Genomic DNA, 16,115 nt, shown 5'->3' on the forward strand with positions numbered 1-16,115 from the left:
TGGGGTATGGGGTATGTTTAGAATGGGGTATGGGGTAGGTTTAGAATGGGGTATGGAGTAGGTTTAGAATGGGGTATGGGGTAGGTTTAGAATGGGGTATGGGGTACGTTTAGAATGGGGTATGGGGTACATTTAGAATGGGGTATGGGGTAGGTTTAGAATGGGGTATGGAGTACGTATAGAATGGGGGTATGAGGTGCATTTAGAATGGGGTATGGAGTAGGTTTAGAATGGGGTATGGGGCACGTTTAGAATGGGGTGTGGGGTACGTTTAGAATGGGGTATGGGGTAGGTTTAGAATGGGGTACGTTTAGAATGGGGTATGGGGTAGGTTTAGAATGGGGTATGGGGCACGTTTAGAATGGGGTATGGGGTACGTTTAGAATGGGGTATGGGGTAGGTTTAGAATGGGGTACGTTTAGAATGTGGTATGGGGTAGGTTTAGAATGGGGTATGGGGTACGTTTAGAATGGGGTAGGTTTAGAATGGGGTACGTTTAGAATGGGGTATGGGGTACGTTTAGAATGGGGTATGGGGTACGTTTAGAATGGGGTATGGGGTACGTTTAGAATGGGGTATGGGGTACGTTTAGAATAGGGACAGGGTAAGTTGAGCCAAGTAGGCGATGGTATCTTGTGATGGTGCTGGTATGTTAAAGTTTAATTCATGAAATGGGGGTGTGGTATATTGTAAATCTGAAATGTATTCCTACATTCAGTTGTAGATCTCTCTGTTCAATATCACGTAACCTTCCATTTCTTGACCAGTTGTCTGGGACAGGGATGTTATTTTGATGTGCCAATTCGTAGGCAAGTTATCTGCATTTGACGTAACTAAGCTCATGAAACTGGTCTGTGAGATTTTTGATATGTTTATCAAGCTCAGACTCCATGTCATCAGATCTTGTGTTCCTCTGCTACTCTGTCACAGCCTCTCTTCACAAAGCTCCTTGTTTGTTTTATTTTAGTCCATCGTCAGAGTCATTCTGTCTATTTCTTCACTCCTTGCTGCTGTTCTAATGGACTTCTTCCCTTCTCTCACTTCCTTGGCTGCTCTCAGGAATCTCAAAGGGGGCCAGACACCAGCTTGTTTTACGTTTGTTTACGCAGGACATGATGATGTCTGCCCCAAGGCCATTGGCTCAACTTACAATGATGTCTGCTCTGTACCAATAAAAATGCGTTCAGAGACATGACACACTGCAAAATACTATGCATATCACATCATGCATAAAACTGACAGAATGTAATCATCATTTGTATGGGGTATGTTGGCCATTGGCTCAACTTACCCCATGGCCATTGGCTCAACTTACCCCATGGCCATTGGCTCAACTTACCCCATGGCCATTGGCTCAACTTACCCCATGGCCATTGGCTCAACTTACCCCATGGCCATTGGCTCAACTTACCCCATGGCCATGGGCTCAACTTACCCCATGGCCATTGGCTCAACTTACCCCATGGCCATTGGCTCAATTTACCCCATGGCCATTGGCTCAACTTACCCCATGGCCATTGGCTCAACTTACCCCATGGCTCAACTTACCCCATGGCCATTGGCTCAATTTACACCAAGGCCATTGGCTCAACTTACCCCATGGCCATTGGCTCAACTTACCCCATGGCCATTGGCTCAACTTACCCCATGGCTCAACTTACCCCATGGCCATTGGCTCAATTTACAACAAGGCCATGGGCTCAATTTACCCCATTTTATTTGTCACATCCACATGGTTAGCAGATGTTAGTAATGGCTGTTTAACAGTCTGATGGCCTTGAGATAGAATCAGTGTTTCAGCATATTAGCCCACACAGCTACAAGGATGACCTGTCATGGTTTACAGCCTCCTAGTTATAGAGACCCCCACTGATTTACAAAACATTTGACTTTGGTAAAAGAAAACAATACACAATACAGTGCATTCAGAAAGTATTCAGGTGTCTTTTTCCACATTTTGTTACATTAAAGCCTTATTCTAAAATTGATTACATGTGTATTTATTTCTGATCAATCTACACACTATACCCCATAATAACAAAGTGAAAACAGTTTTTTATCTTATTTATTTTTTTAGCAAATGTAATACCAATAAATAAAATAAATGCCTTATTTCCATAAGTATTCAGACCTTTTGCTATGAGACTTGAAATTGAGCTCAGGTGCCTCCTGTTTCCATTGATCATCCTTGAGATGTTTCTATAACTTGATTGGAGTCCACCTGTGGTAAATTCAACTGATTGGACATGATTTGGAAAGGCACACACCTGTCTATATAAGATCCCACCACTGACAGTGCATGTCAGAGAAAAAACAAGCCATGAGGTAGAAGGAATTGTCCGTAGAGCTCCGAGACAGGATTGTGTCCAGGCACAGATCTGGGGAAGGGTACCAAAACATTTCTGCACCATTGAAGGTCCCCAAGAACACAGTGGCCTCCCTCATTCTTAAATGGAAGATATTTGGAACCACCAAGACTCTTCCTAGAGCTGGCTGCCCTGCGAATGTCACTCTGACAGATATCTAGAGTTTCTCTGTGGAGATTGGAGAACCTTCCAGAAGGACAACCTTCTCTGCAGCACTCCACCAATCAGGCCTTTATGGTAGAGTGGCCAGATGGAAGCCACTCCTCAGTAAAAGGCATATGACAGCCCACTTGGAGTTTGCCAAAAGGCCCCTAATGGACTCTCAGACCATGAGAAACAATATTCTCTGGTCTGATGAAAACAATATTTAACTCTTTGTCCCGAATGCCAAGCATCACATATCTGAAGGGAACCTGGCACCATCCCTACTGTGAAGCATGGTGGTGGCAGAATCATGCTGTGGTGATGTTTTTCAGCGGCAGGGACCTGGAGACTAATCCGAATTGAGCAAAAGATGAACAGATTGAAGAATGGAGAGATCCTTGATAAAAACCTACTTTCAAGTGCTAAGGACCTCAGCCTGGGGCAAAGTTTCACCTTCCAACAGGACAACGACCCTAAGAACACAGCACAAAAAATTTAGGAGTGCTTCGGGACAAGTCTCTCAATGTTCTTGAGTGGGGCAGCCAGAGCCCGGACTTGAACCTGATCGAAATCTCTAGAGAGACCTAAAAATAGCTGTTCAGCGACGCTGCCCTTCCAACCTGACAGAGCTTGAGAAGATCTGCAATAGAAGAATGGGATAAACTCTCCAAATGCAGATGTACCAAGCTTGTAGCGTCATATCCAAGAAGACTTGAGGCTGTAATCGCTGCCAAAGGTGTATTTAAAAAAAAATGTTATACAATTGCAAAAAAATGTATAAAAAAACGTTTTTGCTTTGTCATTTTGAGGTATTGTGATGTCATTTTGGGGTATTGTGATGTCATTTTGGGGTATTGTGATGTCATTTTGGGGTATTGTGATGTCATTTTGGGGTATTGTGTGTAGATTGATGAGGGAAAAAAGCATTTTAATTCATTTTAGAATAAGGGGGTAACAACAGAATGCTTATCAAGTCAAGGGGTCTGAATACTTTCCGAATGCACTCGTTTGGCTTGGGGAAAATCTGTTTTTTGGACCTAACTCGCTTACCACTTTTTCCATGTGGTTTTCTCCTTCACAGACTTCATGAAATGATGACCTCTTCCTAGATATTTTGTCAAATTATACATCTTGTGTGTGGTTTCCTAGAAACAATGGGTGGCTCAACTACCACTTTGGCTCATTTTACTCCTCTATCCCCTGTTGTAAACTGTTTCCAGGAGTCTCTGTCTTTGAAACTCTCAGCTTTCTGGAGTCTCGGTTTCCTATCTCCAGCTGATCAAAATTACACTCAGGAAAAGTATTTATAGATTTTGGAATTGTACCAATCTGTAAAAACAACTTTAGCATTTTTACAACCTTATTTCACAGAGATTACATTTATTAGACAGTTACTGAGTTCTGTTTTGTGCCAGTGACTGTGTATTGAGGCAAAGAGCTAGACCGAGTCCAGACAGAGTCTTGAGACAGCCAGATAAATAAAGGGTTGAGATTATGTTTAGATACTGTAAGGCCCCAGTAGCGTAATATCAACCCTGTTCTCCTGTTCTCCTGTTCTCCTGTCTCTCCCTAAAGACGAAGTTCTTCTGAAGTTTGGAACGGAGAGAGTACGAGTCAGAAACACTGTGTACGACACACTGCCAGTGGTCGTCCATGGAAACGCCAACACCAAAGTGAGTAAGACATTATTCATGTTTGAACATGCTGGGAACATCCACTGTTCAGGTGTCTGGGTCCAGATCCATGACCCCAGTTCAAAAACATGTAGAATCACTGTTTCAGCCTTGTTGAATTATGTCAGTGTTTCACATTGCTTTATTGTAGTTGGAATGATAAGATGCAACCCCCCCCCCCCAGAGCTGCCTGGAAGGCTGGTGTTCAGGCCAACTTTCTGAGGTTCCTGTCCAAATAGCTGTGCTGAAACATCTCTAGAGTTAGGGATTCTACGTTGTAGGAATAGTTGGGATTCTTTAGAATCTGTGTGGGGGAGCTTTACTGTAATCCAGCCAACAGTCGGTAATCCAGCCAACAGTCACTCCCTCCTCATCTCTACCTCCCTCTCTCCCTTCTCTCACTACATCCCTCTCTCCCTTCTCTCACTACATCCCTCTCTCCCTTCTCTCACTACATCCCTCCCTCCCTTCTCTCACTACATCCCTCTTTCCCTTCTCTCACTACATCACTCCCTTCCTCTCACTACATCCCTCTCTCCCTTCTCTCACTACATCCCTCCCTCCTTCTCTCACTACATCCCTCTCTCCCTTCTCTCACTACATCCCTCTCTCCCTTCTCTCACTACATCCCTCCCCCCTTCTCTCACTACATCCCTCTCTCCCTTCTCTCACTACATCCCTCTCTCCCTTCTCTCACTACATCCCTCTCTCCCTTCTCTCACTGCATCCCTCTCTCCCTTCTCTCACTGCATCCCTCCCTCCCTTCTCTCACTGCATCCCTCTCTCCCTTCTCTCACTGCATCCCTCTCTCCCTTCTCTCACTACATCACTCCCTTCCTCTCACTACATCCCTCCCTCCCTTCTCTCACTACATCCCTCCCTCCCTTCTCTCACTGCATCCCTCTCTCCCTTCTCTCACTGCATCCCTCTCTCCCTTCTCTCACTACATCACTCCCTTCCTCTCACTACATCCCTCCCTCCCTTCTCTCACTACATCCCTCCCTCCCTTCTCTCACTACATCCCTCCCTCCCTTCTCTCACTACATCCCTCCCTCCCTCCCTTCTCTCACTACATCCCTCCCTCCCTCCCTTCTCTCACTACATCCCTCCCTCCCTCCCTTCTCTCACTACATCCCTCCCTACCTTCTCTCACTACATCCCTCCCTCCCTTCTCTCACTACATCCCTCCCTCCCTTCTCTCACTACATCCCTCCCTCCCTTCTCTCACTACATCCCTCCCTCCCTTCTCTCACTACATCCCTCCCTCCCTCCTTCTCTCACTACATCCCTCCCTCCTTCTCTCACTACATCCCTCCCTCCCTCCTTCCCGTCTCTCACTACATCCCTCCCTCCCTCCTTCCCTTCTCTCACTACATCCCTCCCTCCCTTCTCTCACTACATCCGTCCCTTCTCTCACTACATCCCTCCCTTCTCTCACTACATCCCTCCCTTCTCTCACTACATCCCTCCCTTCTCTCACTACATCCCTCCCTTCTCTCACTACATCTCTCCCTTCTCTCACTACATCCCTCCCTTCTCTCACTACAACCCTCCCTTCCTTCTCTCACTACATCCCTCCCTTCCTTCTCTCACTACAACCCTCCCTTCCTTCTCTCACTACATCCCTCCCTTCTCTCACTACAACCCTCCCTTCCTTCTCTCACTACATCCCTCCCTCCCTTCTCTCACTACATCCCTCCCTCCCTTCTCTCACTACATCCCTCCCTCCCTTCTCTCACTACATCCCTCCCTCCCTCCTTCTCTCACTACATCCCTCCCTCCCTCCTTCCCGTCTCTCACTACATCCCTCCCTCCCTCCTTCCCTTCTCTCACTACATCCCTCCCTCCCTTCTCTCACTACATCCGTCCCTTCTCTCACTACATCCCTCCCTTCTCTCACTACATCCCTCCCTTCTCTCACTACACCCCTCCCTCCCTTCTCTCACTACATCCCTCTCTCCCTTCTCTCACTACATCCCTCTCTCCTTCTCTCACTACATCCCTCCCTCCCTTCTCTCACTACATCCCTCCCTCCCTTCTCTCACTACATCCCTCCCTCCCTCCTTCCCTTCTCTCACTACATCCCTCCCTCCCTTCTCTCACTACATCCCTCCCCTCCCTCCTTCCCTTCTCTCACTACATCCCTCCTTCCCTTCTCTCACTACATCCCTCTCTCCCTTCTCTCACTACATCCCCTCTCTCCCTTCTCTCACTACATCCCTCCCTCCCTTCTCTCACTACATCCCTCCCTCCCTTCTCTCACTACATCCCTCCCTCCCTCCTTCCCTTCTCTCACTACATCCCTCCCTCCCTTCTCTCACTACATCCCTCCCTCCCTTCTCTCACTACATCCCTCCCTCCCTTCTCTCACTACATCCCTCTCTCCCTTCTCTCACTACATCCCTCTCTCTCCTTCTCTCACTACATCCCTTCCTCCCTTCTCTCACTACATCATCCCTCCCTTCTCTCACTACATCCCTCTCTCCCTTCTCTCACTACAACCCTCCCTCCTTCTCTCACTACAACCCTCCCTCCTTCTCTCACTACAACCCTCCCTCCCTCCTTCCCTTCTCTCATTACATCCCTCCCTCCCTCCTTCCCTTCTCTCATTACATCCCTCCCTCCCTCCTTCCCGTCTCTCACTACATCCCCCCTCCCTCCTTCCCGTCTCTCACTACATCCCTCCCTCCCTTCTCTCACTACATCCATCCCTCCCTTCTCTCACTTACATCCCTCCCTTCTCTCACTACAACCCTCCCTTCCTCCTTCCCGTCTCTCACTACATCCCTCTCTCCTTCTCTCACTACATCCCTCCCTTCTGTCACTACATCCCTCCCTCCCTTCTCTCACTACATCCCTCCCTCCCTTCTCTCACTACATCCATCCCTCCCTTCTCTCACTTACATCCCTCCCTTCTCTCACTACAACCCTCCCTTCCTCCTTCCCGTCTCTCACTACATCCCTCTCTCCCTTCTCTCACTACATCCCTCCCTTCTGTCACTACATCCCTCCCTCCCTTCTCTCACTACATCCCTCTCTCCCTTCTCTCACTACATCCCTCTCTCCCTTCTCTCACTACAACCCTCTCTCCTTCTCTCACTACAACCCTTCCTCCCTTCTCTCACTACATCCCTCCCTCCCTTCTCTCACTACATCCCTCCCTCCCTCCTTCCCTTCTCTCACTACATCCCTCCCTCCCTTCTCTCACTACATCCCTCCCTCCCTTCTCTCACTACATCCCTCCCTCCCTCCTTCCCTTCTCTCACTACATCCCTCCCTCCCTTCTCTCACTACATCCCTCCCTCCCTTCTCTCACTACATCCCTCCCTCCCTCCTTCCCTTCTCTCACTACATCCCTCCTTCCCTTCTCTCACTACATCCCTCTCTCCCTTCTCTCACTACATCCCTCCCTCCCTTCTCTCACTACATCCCTCCCTCCCTTCTCTCACTACATCCCTCCCTCCCTTCTCTCACTACATCCCTCCCTCCCTTCTCTCACTACATCCCTCCCTCCTTCCCTTCTCTCACTACATCCCTCTCTCCCTTCTCTCACTACATCCCTCTCTCCCTTCTCTCACTACATCCCTCCCTCCCTTCTCTCACTACATCCATCCCTCCCTTCTCTCACTACATCCCTCTCTCCCTTCTCTCACTACAACCCTCCCTCCCTTCTCTCACTACAACCCTCCCTCCCTTCTCTCACTACAACCCTCCCTCCCTCCTTCCCTTCTCTCATTACATCCCTCCCTCCCTCCTTCCCTTCTCTCATTACATCCCTCCCTCCCTCCTTCCCGTCTCTCACTACATCCCCCTCCCTCCTTCCCGTCTCTCACTACATCCCTCCCTCCCTTCTCTCACTACATCCATCCCTCCCTTCTCTCACTTACATCCCTCCCTTCTCTCACTACAACCCTCCCTTCCTCCTTCCCGTCTCTCACTACATCCCTCTCTCCCTTCTCTCACTACATCCCTCCCTTCTGTCACTACATCCCTCCCTCCTTCTCTCACTACATCCCTCCCTCCCTTCTCTCACTACATCCATCCCTCCCTTCTCTCACTTACATCCCTCCTTCTCTCACTACAACCCTCCCTTCCTCCTTCCCGTCTCTCACTACATCCCTCTCTCCCTTCTCTCACTACATCCCTCCCTTCTGTCACTACATCCCTCCCTCCCTTCTCTCACTACATCCCTCCCTTCTCTCACTACATCCCTCTCTCCCTTCTCTCACTACAACCCTCTCTCCCTTCTCTCACTACAACCCTTCCTCCCTTCTCTCACTACATCCCTCCCTCCCTTCTCTCACTACATCCCTCCCTCCCTCCTTCCCTTCTCTCACTACATCCCTCCCTCCCTTCTCTCACTACATCCCTCCCTCCCTTCTCTCACTACATCCCTCCCTCCCTTCTCTCACTACATCCCTCCCTCCCTTCTCTCACTACATCCCTCCCTCCCTTCTCTCACTACATCCCTCTCTCCCTTCTCTCACTACATCCCTCTCTCCCTTCTCTCACTACATCCCTCTCTCCCTTCTCTCACTACATCCCTCCCTCCTTCTCTCACTACATCCCTCCCTCCCTTCTCTCACTACATCCCTCCCTCCCTTCTCTCACTACATCCCTCCCTCCCTTCTCTCACTACATCCCTCCCTCCCTTCTCTCACTACATCCCTCCCTTCTCTCACTACATCCCTCCCTCCCTTCTCTCACTACATCCCTCTCTCCCTTCTCTCACTACATCCCTCCCTCCCTTCTCTCACTACATCCCTCCCTCCCTTCTCTCACTACATCCCTCTCTCCCTTCTCTCACTACAACCCTCTCTCCCTTCTCTCACTACATCCATCCCTCCATTCTCTCACTACATCCCTCCCTCCCTCCTTCCCTTCTCTCACTACATCCATCCCTCCATTCTCTCACTACATCCCTCCCTCCCTCCTTCCCTTCTCTCACTACATCCCTCCCTCCATTCTCTCACTACATCCCTCCCTCCCTTCTCTCACTACATCCCTCCCTCCCTTCTCTCACTACATCCCTCCCTCCCTTCTCTCACTACATCCCTCCCTCCCTTCTCTCACTACATCCCTCCCTCCCTTCTCTCACTACATCCCTCCCTCCCTTCTCTCACTACAACCCTCTCTCCCTTCTCTCACTACAACCCTCCCTCCCTTCTCTCACTACATCCCTCCCTCCCTCCTTCCCTTCTCTCACTACATCCCTCCCTCCCTTCTCTCACTACATCCCTCCCTCCCTCCTTCCCTTCTCTCACTACATCCCTCCCTCGCTTCTCTCACTACAACCCTCCCTCCCTTCTCTCACTACATCCCTCCCTCCCTTCTCTCACTACAACCCTCTCTCCCTTCTCTCACTACAACCCTCTCTCCCTTCTCTCACTACATCCCTCCCTCCCTTCTCTCACTACATCCCTCCCTCCCTTCTCTCACTACAACCCTCTCTCCCTTCTCTCACTACAACCCTTCCTCCCTTCTCTCACTACATCCCTCCCTTCTCTCACTACATCCCTCTTGATCACATCCAACCCTCCCTCCCTCCCTCCCTCCCTCCCTCCCTCCTCCCTCCCTCCCTCCCTCCCTCCCTCCCTCCCTCCCTCCCTCCCTCCCTCCCTCCCACCTCACTCCCTCTATCCATCCAACTCTCCCTCTCTCTCTCTCTGCAATTGAACCTCTCCCTCCCTCCATCCATCTCTCTGTCTGTCCACCACCCCTTCTCCCTCTCTCTGTCCATCCCCCTCTCCCTCCCACCATCCCTCTCTCCGTACCAGTACTATAACACTGGGTCAGTGAGTCCATAGCAGGATGTCTGGTAAATTCAGAAATCATTCTCCTGAGGATGCACTGAGTCTGGAACCAACAGAACCCAGAACATCTTCTACCCCCAAGCTATAAGACTGCTACATAGTGTGCGTAGCTATTGGTTAACTATTTACCGATATACCCTTTTTGCACTAATTCTTTAGACTCATCACTTTATCCTACCTATATGTAGAGATCTACCTCAATTACCTCGTTCCCCTGCACATTGACTCTGTTTTGGTACCGGCCTGATGAAGTGCCTGGGCAGACCTGTCATCACACAGAATCTTGTAAATGTACCAGCAGGGGCGGCAGCTAGCCTAGTGGTTAGAGTGTAGAGGTGGCAGGTAGTCTAGTGGTGAGAGTGTAGAGGTGGCAGGTAGTCTAGTGGTGAGAGTGTAGAGGTGGCAGGTAGTCTAGTGGTGAGAGTGTAGAGGAGGCAGCTAGCCTAGTGGTTAGAGTGTAGAGGTGGCAGGTAGTCTAGTGGTGAGAGTGTAGAGGTGGCAGGTAGTCTAGTGGTGAGAGTGTAGAGGTGGCAGGTAGTCTAGTGGTGAGAGTGTAGAGGTGGCAGGTAGTCTAGTGGTGAGAGTGTAGAGGAGGCAGGTAGCCTAGTGGTTAGAGTGTAGAGGTGGCAGGTAGCCTAGTGGTTAGAGTGTAGAGGTGGCAGGTAGCCTAGTGGTTCAAGTGTAGGGGCGGCAGGTAGCCTAGTGGTTAGAGTGTAGAGGAGGCAGGTAGCCTAGTGGTTCGAGTCTAGGGGCGGCAGGTAGCCTAGTGGTTAGAGTGTAGGGGCGGCAGGTAGCCTAGTGGTTAGAGTGTAGGAGCGGCAGGTAGCCTAGTGGTTAGAGTGTAGGGGCGGCAGGTAGCCTAGTGGTTAGAGTGTAGGGGCGGCAGGTAGCCTAGTGGTTAGAGTGTAGGGGCGGCAGGTAGCCTAGTGGTTAGAGTGTAGGGGCGGCAGGTAGCCTAGTGGTTAGAGTGTAGGGGCGGCAGGTAGCCTAGTGGTTAGAGTGTAGGGGCGGCAGGTAGCCTAGTGGTTAGAGTGTAGGGGCGGCAGGTAGCCTAGTGGTTAGAGTGTAGGGGCGGCAGGTAGCCTAGTGGTTCGAGTGTAGAGGCGGCAGGTAGCCTAGTGGTTCGAGTGTAGGGGCGGCAGGTAGCCTAGTGGTTAGAGCGTTGGACTTGTAACTGAAAGGTTGCTAAATCGAATCACCAACCCGTCAAGGTAAAAATCTGTCGTTCTGCCCCTGAATAAACTGAACCCACTGTTCCTAGACCAGTTAACCCACTGTTCCTAGACCAGTTAACCCACTGTTCCTAGACCAGTTAACCCACTGTTCCTAGACCAGTTAACCCACTGTTCCTAGGCCAGTTAACCCACTGTTCCTAGGCCAGTTAACCCACTGTTCCTAGGCCAGTTAACCCACTGTTCCTAGACCAGTTAACCCACTGTTCCTAGACCAGTTAAGCCACTGTTCCTAGGCCAGTTAACCCACTGTTCCTAGACCAGTTAACCCACTGTTCCTAGACCAGTTAACCCACTGTTCCTAGACCAGTTAACCCACTGTTCCTAGACCAGTTAACCCACTGTTCCTAGACCAGTTAACCCACTGTTCCTAGGCCAGTTAACCCACTGTTCCTAGGCCAGTTAACCCACTGTTCCTAGTCCAGTTAACCCACTGTTCCTAGACCAGTTAACCCACTGTTCCTAGGCCAGTTAACCCACTGTTCCTAGGCCAGTTAACCCACTGTTCCTAGACCAGTTAACCCACTGTTCCTAGTCCAGTTGACCCACTGTTCCTAGACCAGTTAACCCACTGTTCCTAGGCCAGTTAACCCACTGTTCCTAGTCCAGTTAACCCACTGTTCCTAGACCAGTTAACCCACTGTTCCTAGGCCAGTTAACCCACTGTTCCTAGGCCAGTTAACCCACTGTTCCTAGGCCAGTTAACCCACTGTTCCTAGACCAGTTAACCCACTGTTCCTAGGCCAGTTAACCCACTGTTCCTAGGCCAGTTAACCCACTGTTCCTAGGCCAGTTAACCCACTGTTCCTAGACCAGTTAACCCACTGTTCCTAGACCAGTTAACTCACTGTTCCTAGGCCAGTTAACCCACTGTTACTAGACCAGTTAACCCACTGTTCCTAGGCCGTCATTATAAATGAGATTTTTTTTCTTGACTGACTTGCCTATTTAAATAAAGGTAAAATAAAATAAAAAAGTAGCTTTGAGAACAGTATGTTATTAAGGTCAGGTTAATGGCCTAACTTAACGGCCTGTCAAAAAGTAAACCGGCAGGATCAACTCAACAGTTGATGTGGATTCACTTGAAATAAAGTCTAGTTTAGTTGCACCTGAATGACATCTGTTGTGTGGTTGTTGTCGTTAGACGAGGTAGAGCGGAGAATCCCTGGCTTACAATGATTAGAAACACACGCTCGTATGCACGCACCCACACGCACACACACATGCCCACACACACACACACACACACACACACACACACACACACCCACACACACACCCACACACACACACACACACACACCCACACACACCCACACACCCACACACACGCGCACACACACCCACACACACCCACACACCCACACACACGCGCACACACACACACACACACACACACACACACACACACACACACACACACACACACACACACACACACACACACACACACACACACACACACACACACACACACACACACACACACACACACACACACTCAGAGTTCACCTCCAACAGTTCTATTATGTACCATCTCCCAGAGATTCTGTTGTTTAGACATGGATCCCAACACTAGTTCTCGTGTGTGTGTGTGTGTGTGTGTGTGTGTGTGTGTGTGTGTGTGTGTGTGTGTGTGTGTGTGTGTGTGTGTGTGTGTGTGTGTGTGTGTGTGTGTGTGTGTGTGTGTGTGTGTGTGTGGGGCTATGGGGATATCTATGATTGTATGATGATGAATTGCACTCTGGGGTTCAAACTGCTTTCAGATAGACACTAGTGAATACTACACTCCCCTTAGGAAGGGTATATTTAAAGCTATATTCCTCCTCTTCTTCTCTTATTCTCTCCTTCTCCTCCTTCTCCTCTCCTACAAATGTCATTGTAAATACAACCCTTACTTTTGTTTATTTATTTTCCCTTACGTTAGCTCCTGTAGAATATGTTAAATACGCTGAAGCTAAACTTGCCTAGCTGCTAGTGATCTATCTATACAGTATGACCTGCCTAGCTGCTAGTGATCTATCTATACAGTATGACCTGCCTAGCTGCTAGTGATCTATCTATACAGTATGACCTGCCTAGCTGCTAGTGATCTATCTATACAGTATGACCTGCCTAGCTCCTAGCTGCCAGTATGACCTGTATGACCTGCCTAGCTGCTAGTGATCTATCTATACAGTATGACCTGCCTAGCTCCTAGCTGCCAGTATGACCTGTATGACCTGCCTAGCTGCTAGTGATCTATCTATACAGTATGACCTGCCTAGCTGCTAGTGATCTATCTATACAGTATGACCTGCCTAGCTCCTAGCTGCCAGTATGACCTGTATGACCTGCCTAGCTGCTAGTGATCTATCTATACAGTATGACCTGCCTAGCTGCTAGTGATCTATCTATACAGTATGACCTGCCTAGCTGCTAGTGATCTATCTATACAGTATGACCTGCCTAGCTGCTAGTGATCTATCTATACAGTATGACCTGCCTAGCTGCTAGTGATCTATCTATACAGTATGACCTGCCTAGCTGCTAGTGATCTATCTATACAGTATGACCTGCCTAGCTGCTAGTGATCTATCTATACAGTATGACCTGCCTAGCTGCTAGTGATCTATCTATACAGTATGACCTGCCTAGCTCCTAGCTGCCAGTATGACCTGTATGACCTGCCTAGCTGCTAGTGATCTATCTATACAGTATGACCTGCCTAGCTGCTAGTGATCTATCTATACAGTATGACCTGCCTAGCTGCTAGTGATCTATCTATACAGTATGACCTGCCTAGCTGCTAGTGATCTATCTATACAGTATGACCTGCCTAGCTGCTAGTGATCTATCTATACAGTATGACCTGCCTAGCTGCTAGTGATCTATCTATACAGTATGACCTGCCTAGCTCCTAGCTGCCAGTATGACCTGTATGACCTGCCTAGCTGCTAGTGATCTATCTATACAGTATGACCTGCCTAGCTGCTAGTGATCTATCTATACAGTATGACCTGCCTAGCTGCTAGTGATCTATCTATACAGTATGACCTGCCTAGCTGCTAGTGATCTATCTATACAGTATGACCTGCCTAGCTGCTAGTGATCTATCTATACAGTATGACCTGCCTAGCTGCTAGTGATCTATCTATACAGTATGACCTGCCTAGCTCCTAGCTGCCAGTTTGACCTGTATGACCTGCCTAGCTGCTAGTGATCTATCTATACAGTATGACCTGCCTAGCTGCTAGTGATCTATCTATACAGTATGACCTGCCTAGCTGCTAGTGATCTATCTATACAGTATGACCTGCCTAGCTGCTAGTGATCTATCTATACAGTATGACCTGTATGACCTGCCTAGCTGCTAGTGATCTATCTATACAGTATGACCTGCCTAGCTGCTAGTGATCTATCTATACAGTATGACCTGCCTAGCTGCTAGTGATCTATCTATACAGTATGACCTGCCTGCCTGATCTTCCTAGCTGCTAGTGATTGACTTCAGAAGGGAGAATAATTACCTCTACTCCTCTCCTGTGACCTGTCTGTGACCTCTCAGTCCAGACTGGCATTCCTACAGACCAATTGTGCACTGCTCAGAGGTAATGCACTATGTAAGGAACAGAGTGCCATTTTGGATGCCACCTATTGAACATCCTACCACAGTACATCACTAGTAAACACAGACGACCACCGAACACCAATGTGGACTATACTGTTATCTTGATACTATATGGAACTTTGCTGCAACAAGGACAAATCAACATGACATGATAATGGGTTTGTTGAGGATTCATGATCCCATCTATTTGTTCTTTTTTTCCCCAGATGTATTTGAACTATCTAGGAAACTACATCCCCAACGCCTGGAACTACGAGAGAGGCTGTGGTGTCTGTGACCACAACATGGTGGATTTGTCTCAGCTCGAAGTGAGTGAACCACACAAATTCACATTTCCTCATTTTCTCTCCTTCTACTTCTCCTCTTCCTCCTCCTCCTCTTCATTCTCCTCCCCTCCTCCTCTTCTTCCTTCTCCTCCTCTTCCCTTCCCTCCCCTCCTTTCCTCCTCTCCTCCTTCTCTTCCCTCTCCTTCTCCTCCTTCTCCTCCTCCTCTCCTCCTCCTTCTCTTCCCTCTCCTCCTCCTTCTCTTCCCTCTCCTCCTCCTTCTCCTCCTCCTCTCCTCCTCCTTCTCCTCCTCCTTCTCCTCCTCCTCTCCTCCTCCTTCTCTTCCCTCTCCTCCTCCTTCTCTTCCCTCTCCTTCTCCTCCTTCTCCTCCTCCTCTCCTCCTTCTCTTCCCTCTCCTCCTCCTTCTCTTCCCTCTCCTCCTCCTTCTCCTCCTCCTTCTCCTCCTCCTCTCCTCCTCCTTCTCCTCCTCCTTCTCTTCCTCCTCTCCTTCTCTTCTCTCTCCTTCTCCTCCTCCTTCTCTTCCCTCTCCTTCTCTTCCTCCTCTCCTACAAATATCATTGTAAATACAACCGTATTTATGTTGATTATTTCCCCTTTTGTACTTTAGCTATTTGCATATCATTACCACACTGTATGTTGTATTCATAATATGACATTTGAAATGTCTTTATTCTTTAGGAACTTCTGTGAGAGTAATGTTTACTGTAAATTTTGGTTTATTTTAATTTAAATTTAATTTAATTATCTATTTCACTTGCTTTAACAATGTTAACATATGTTTCCCATGCCATTAAAGCCCTTAAATTGAATTGAATTGATATAAAGAGAGAGAGCTAGAGAGAGAGTGATGGAGATGTAGAGAGAAACACAGAGAGACATATAGAGACCTAGAGGGAAAGAGAGAGATTGAGTGGTGAGATAAGACAGATATCACATGCTTCTCTCTCTCTCTGCCCCTCTCTCTCTGCCTCTCTCTCTCTCTCTCTGCCTCT

The 16,115-nt window shown here is 48.7% G+C and overlaps 1 protein-coding gene across 2 annotated transcripts in view; it reads left to right on the top strand.

The window, feature by feature from the left end:
* plod2 (procollagen-lysine, 2-oxoglutarate 5-dioxygenase 2) overlaps positions 1–16,115 on the top strand; it is a 165,903-nt gene that overhangs the window by 64,252 nt on the left and 85,536 nt on the right. For both annotated transcript variants that reach the window (XM_042298679.1, XM_042298680.1), the window contains exons 7-8: positions 4,086–4,183; positions 15,045–15,146. In XM_042298679.1, the coding sequence (XP_042154613.1) occupies positions 4,086–4,183; positions 15,045–15,146 (200 nt within the window). The remainder of the gene's footprint in view (positions 1–4,085; positions 4,184–15,044; positions 15,147–16,115) is intronic.

This window comes from Oncorhynchus tshawytscha, linkage group LG16 (assembly GCF_018296145.1).
Source record: "Oncorhynchus tshawytscha isolate Ot180627B linkage group LG16, Otsh_v2.0, whole genome shotgun sequence".
NCBI lineage: Eukaryota > Metazoa > Chordata > Actinopteri > Salmoniformes > Salmonidae > Oncorhynchus > Oncorhynchus tshawytscha.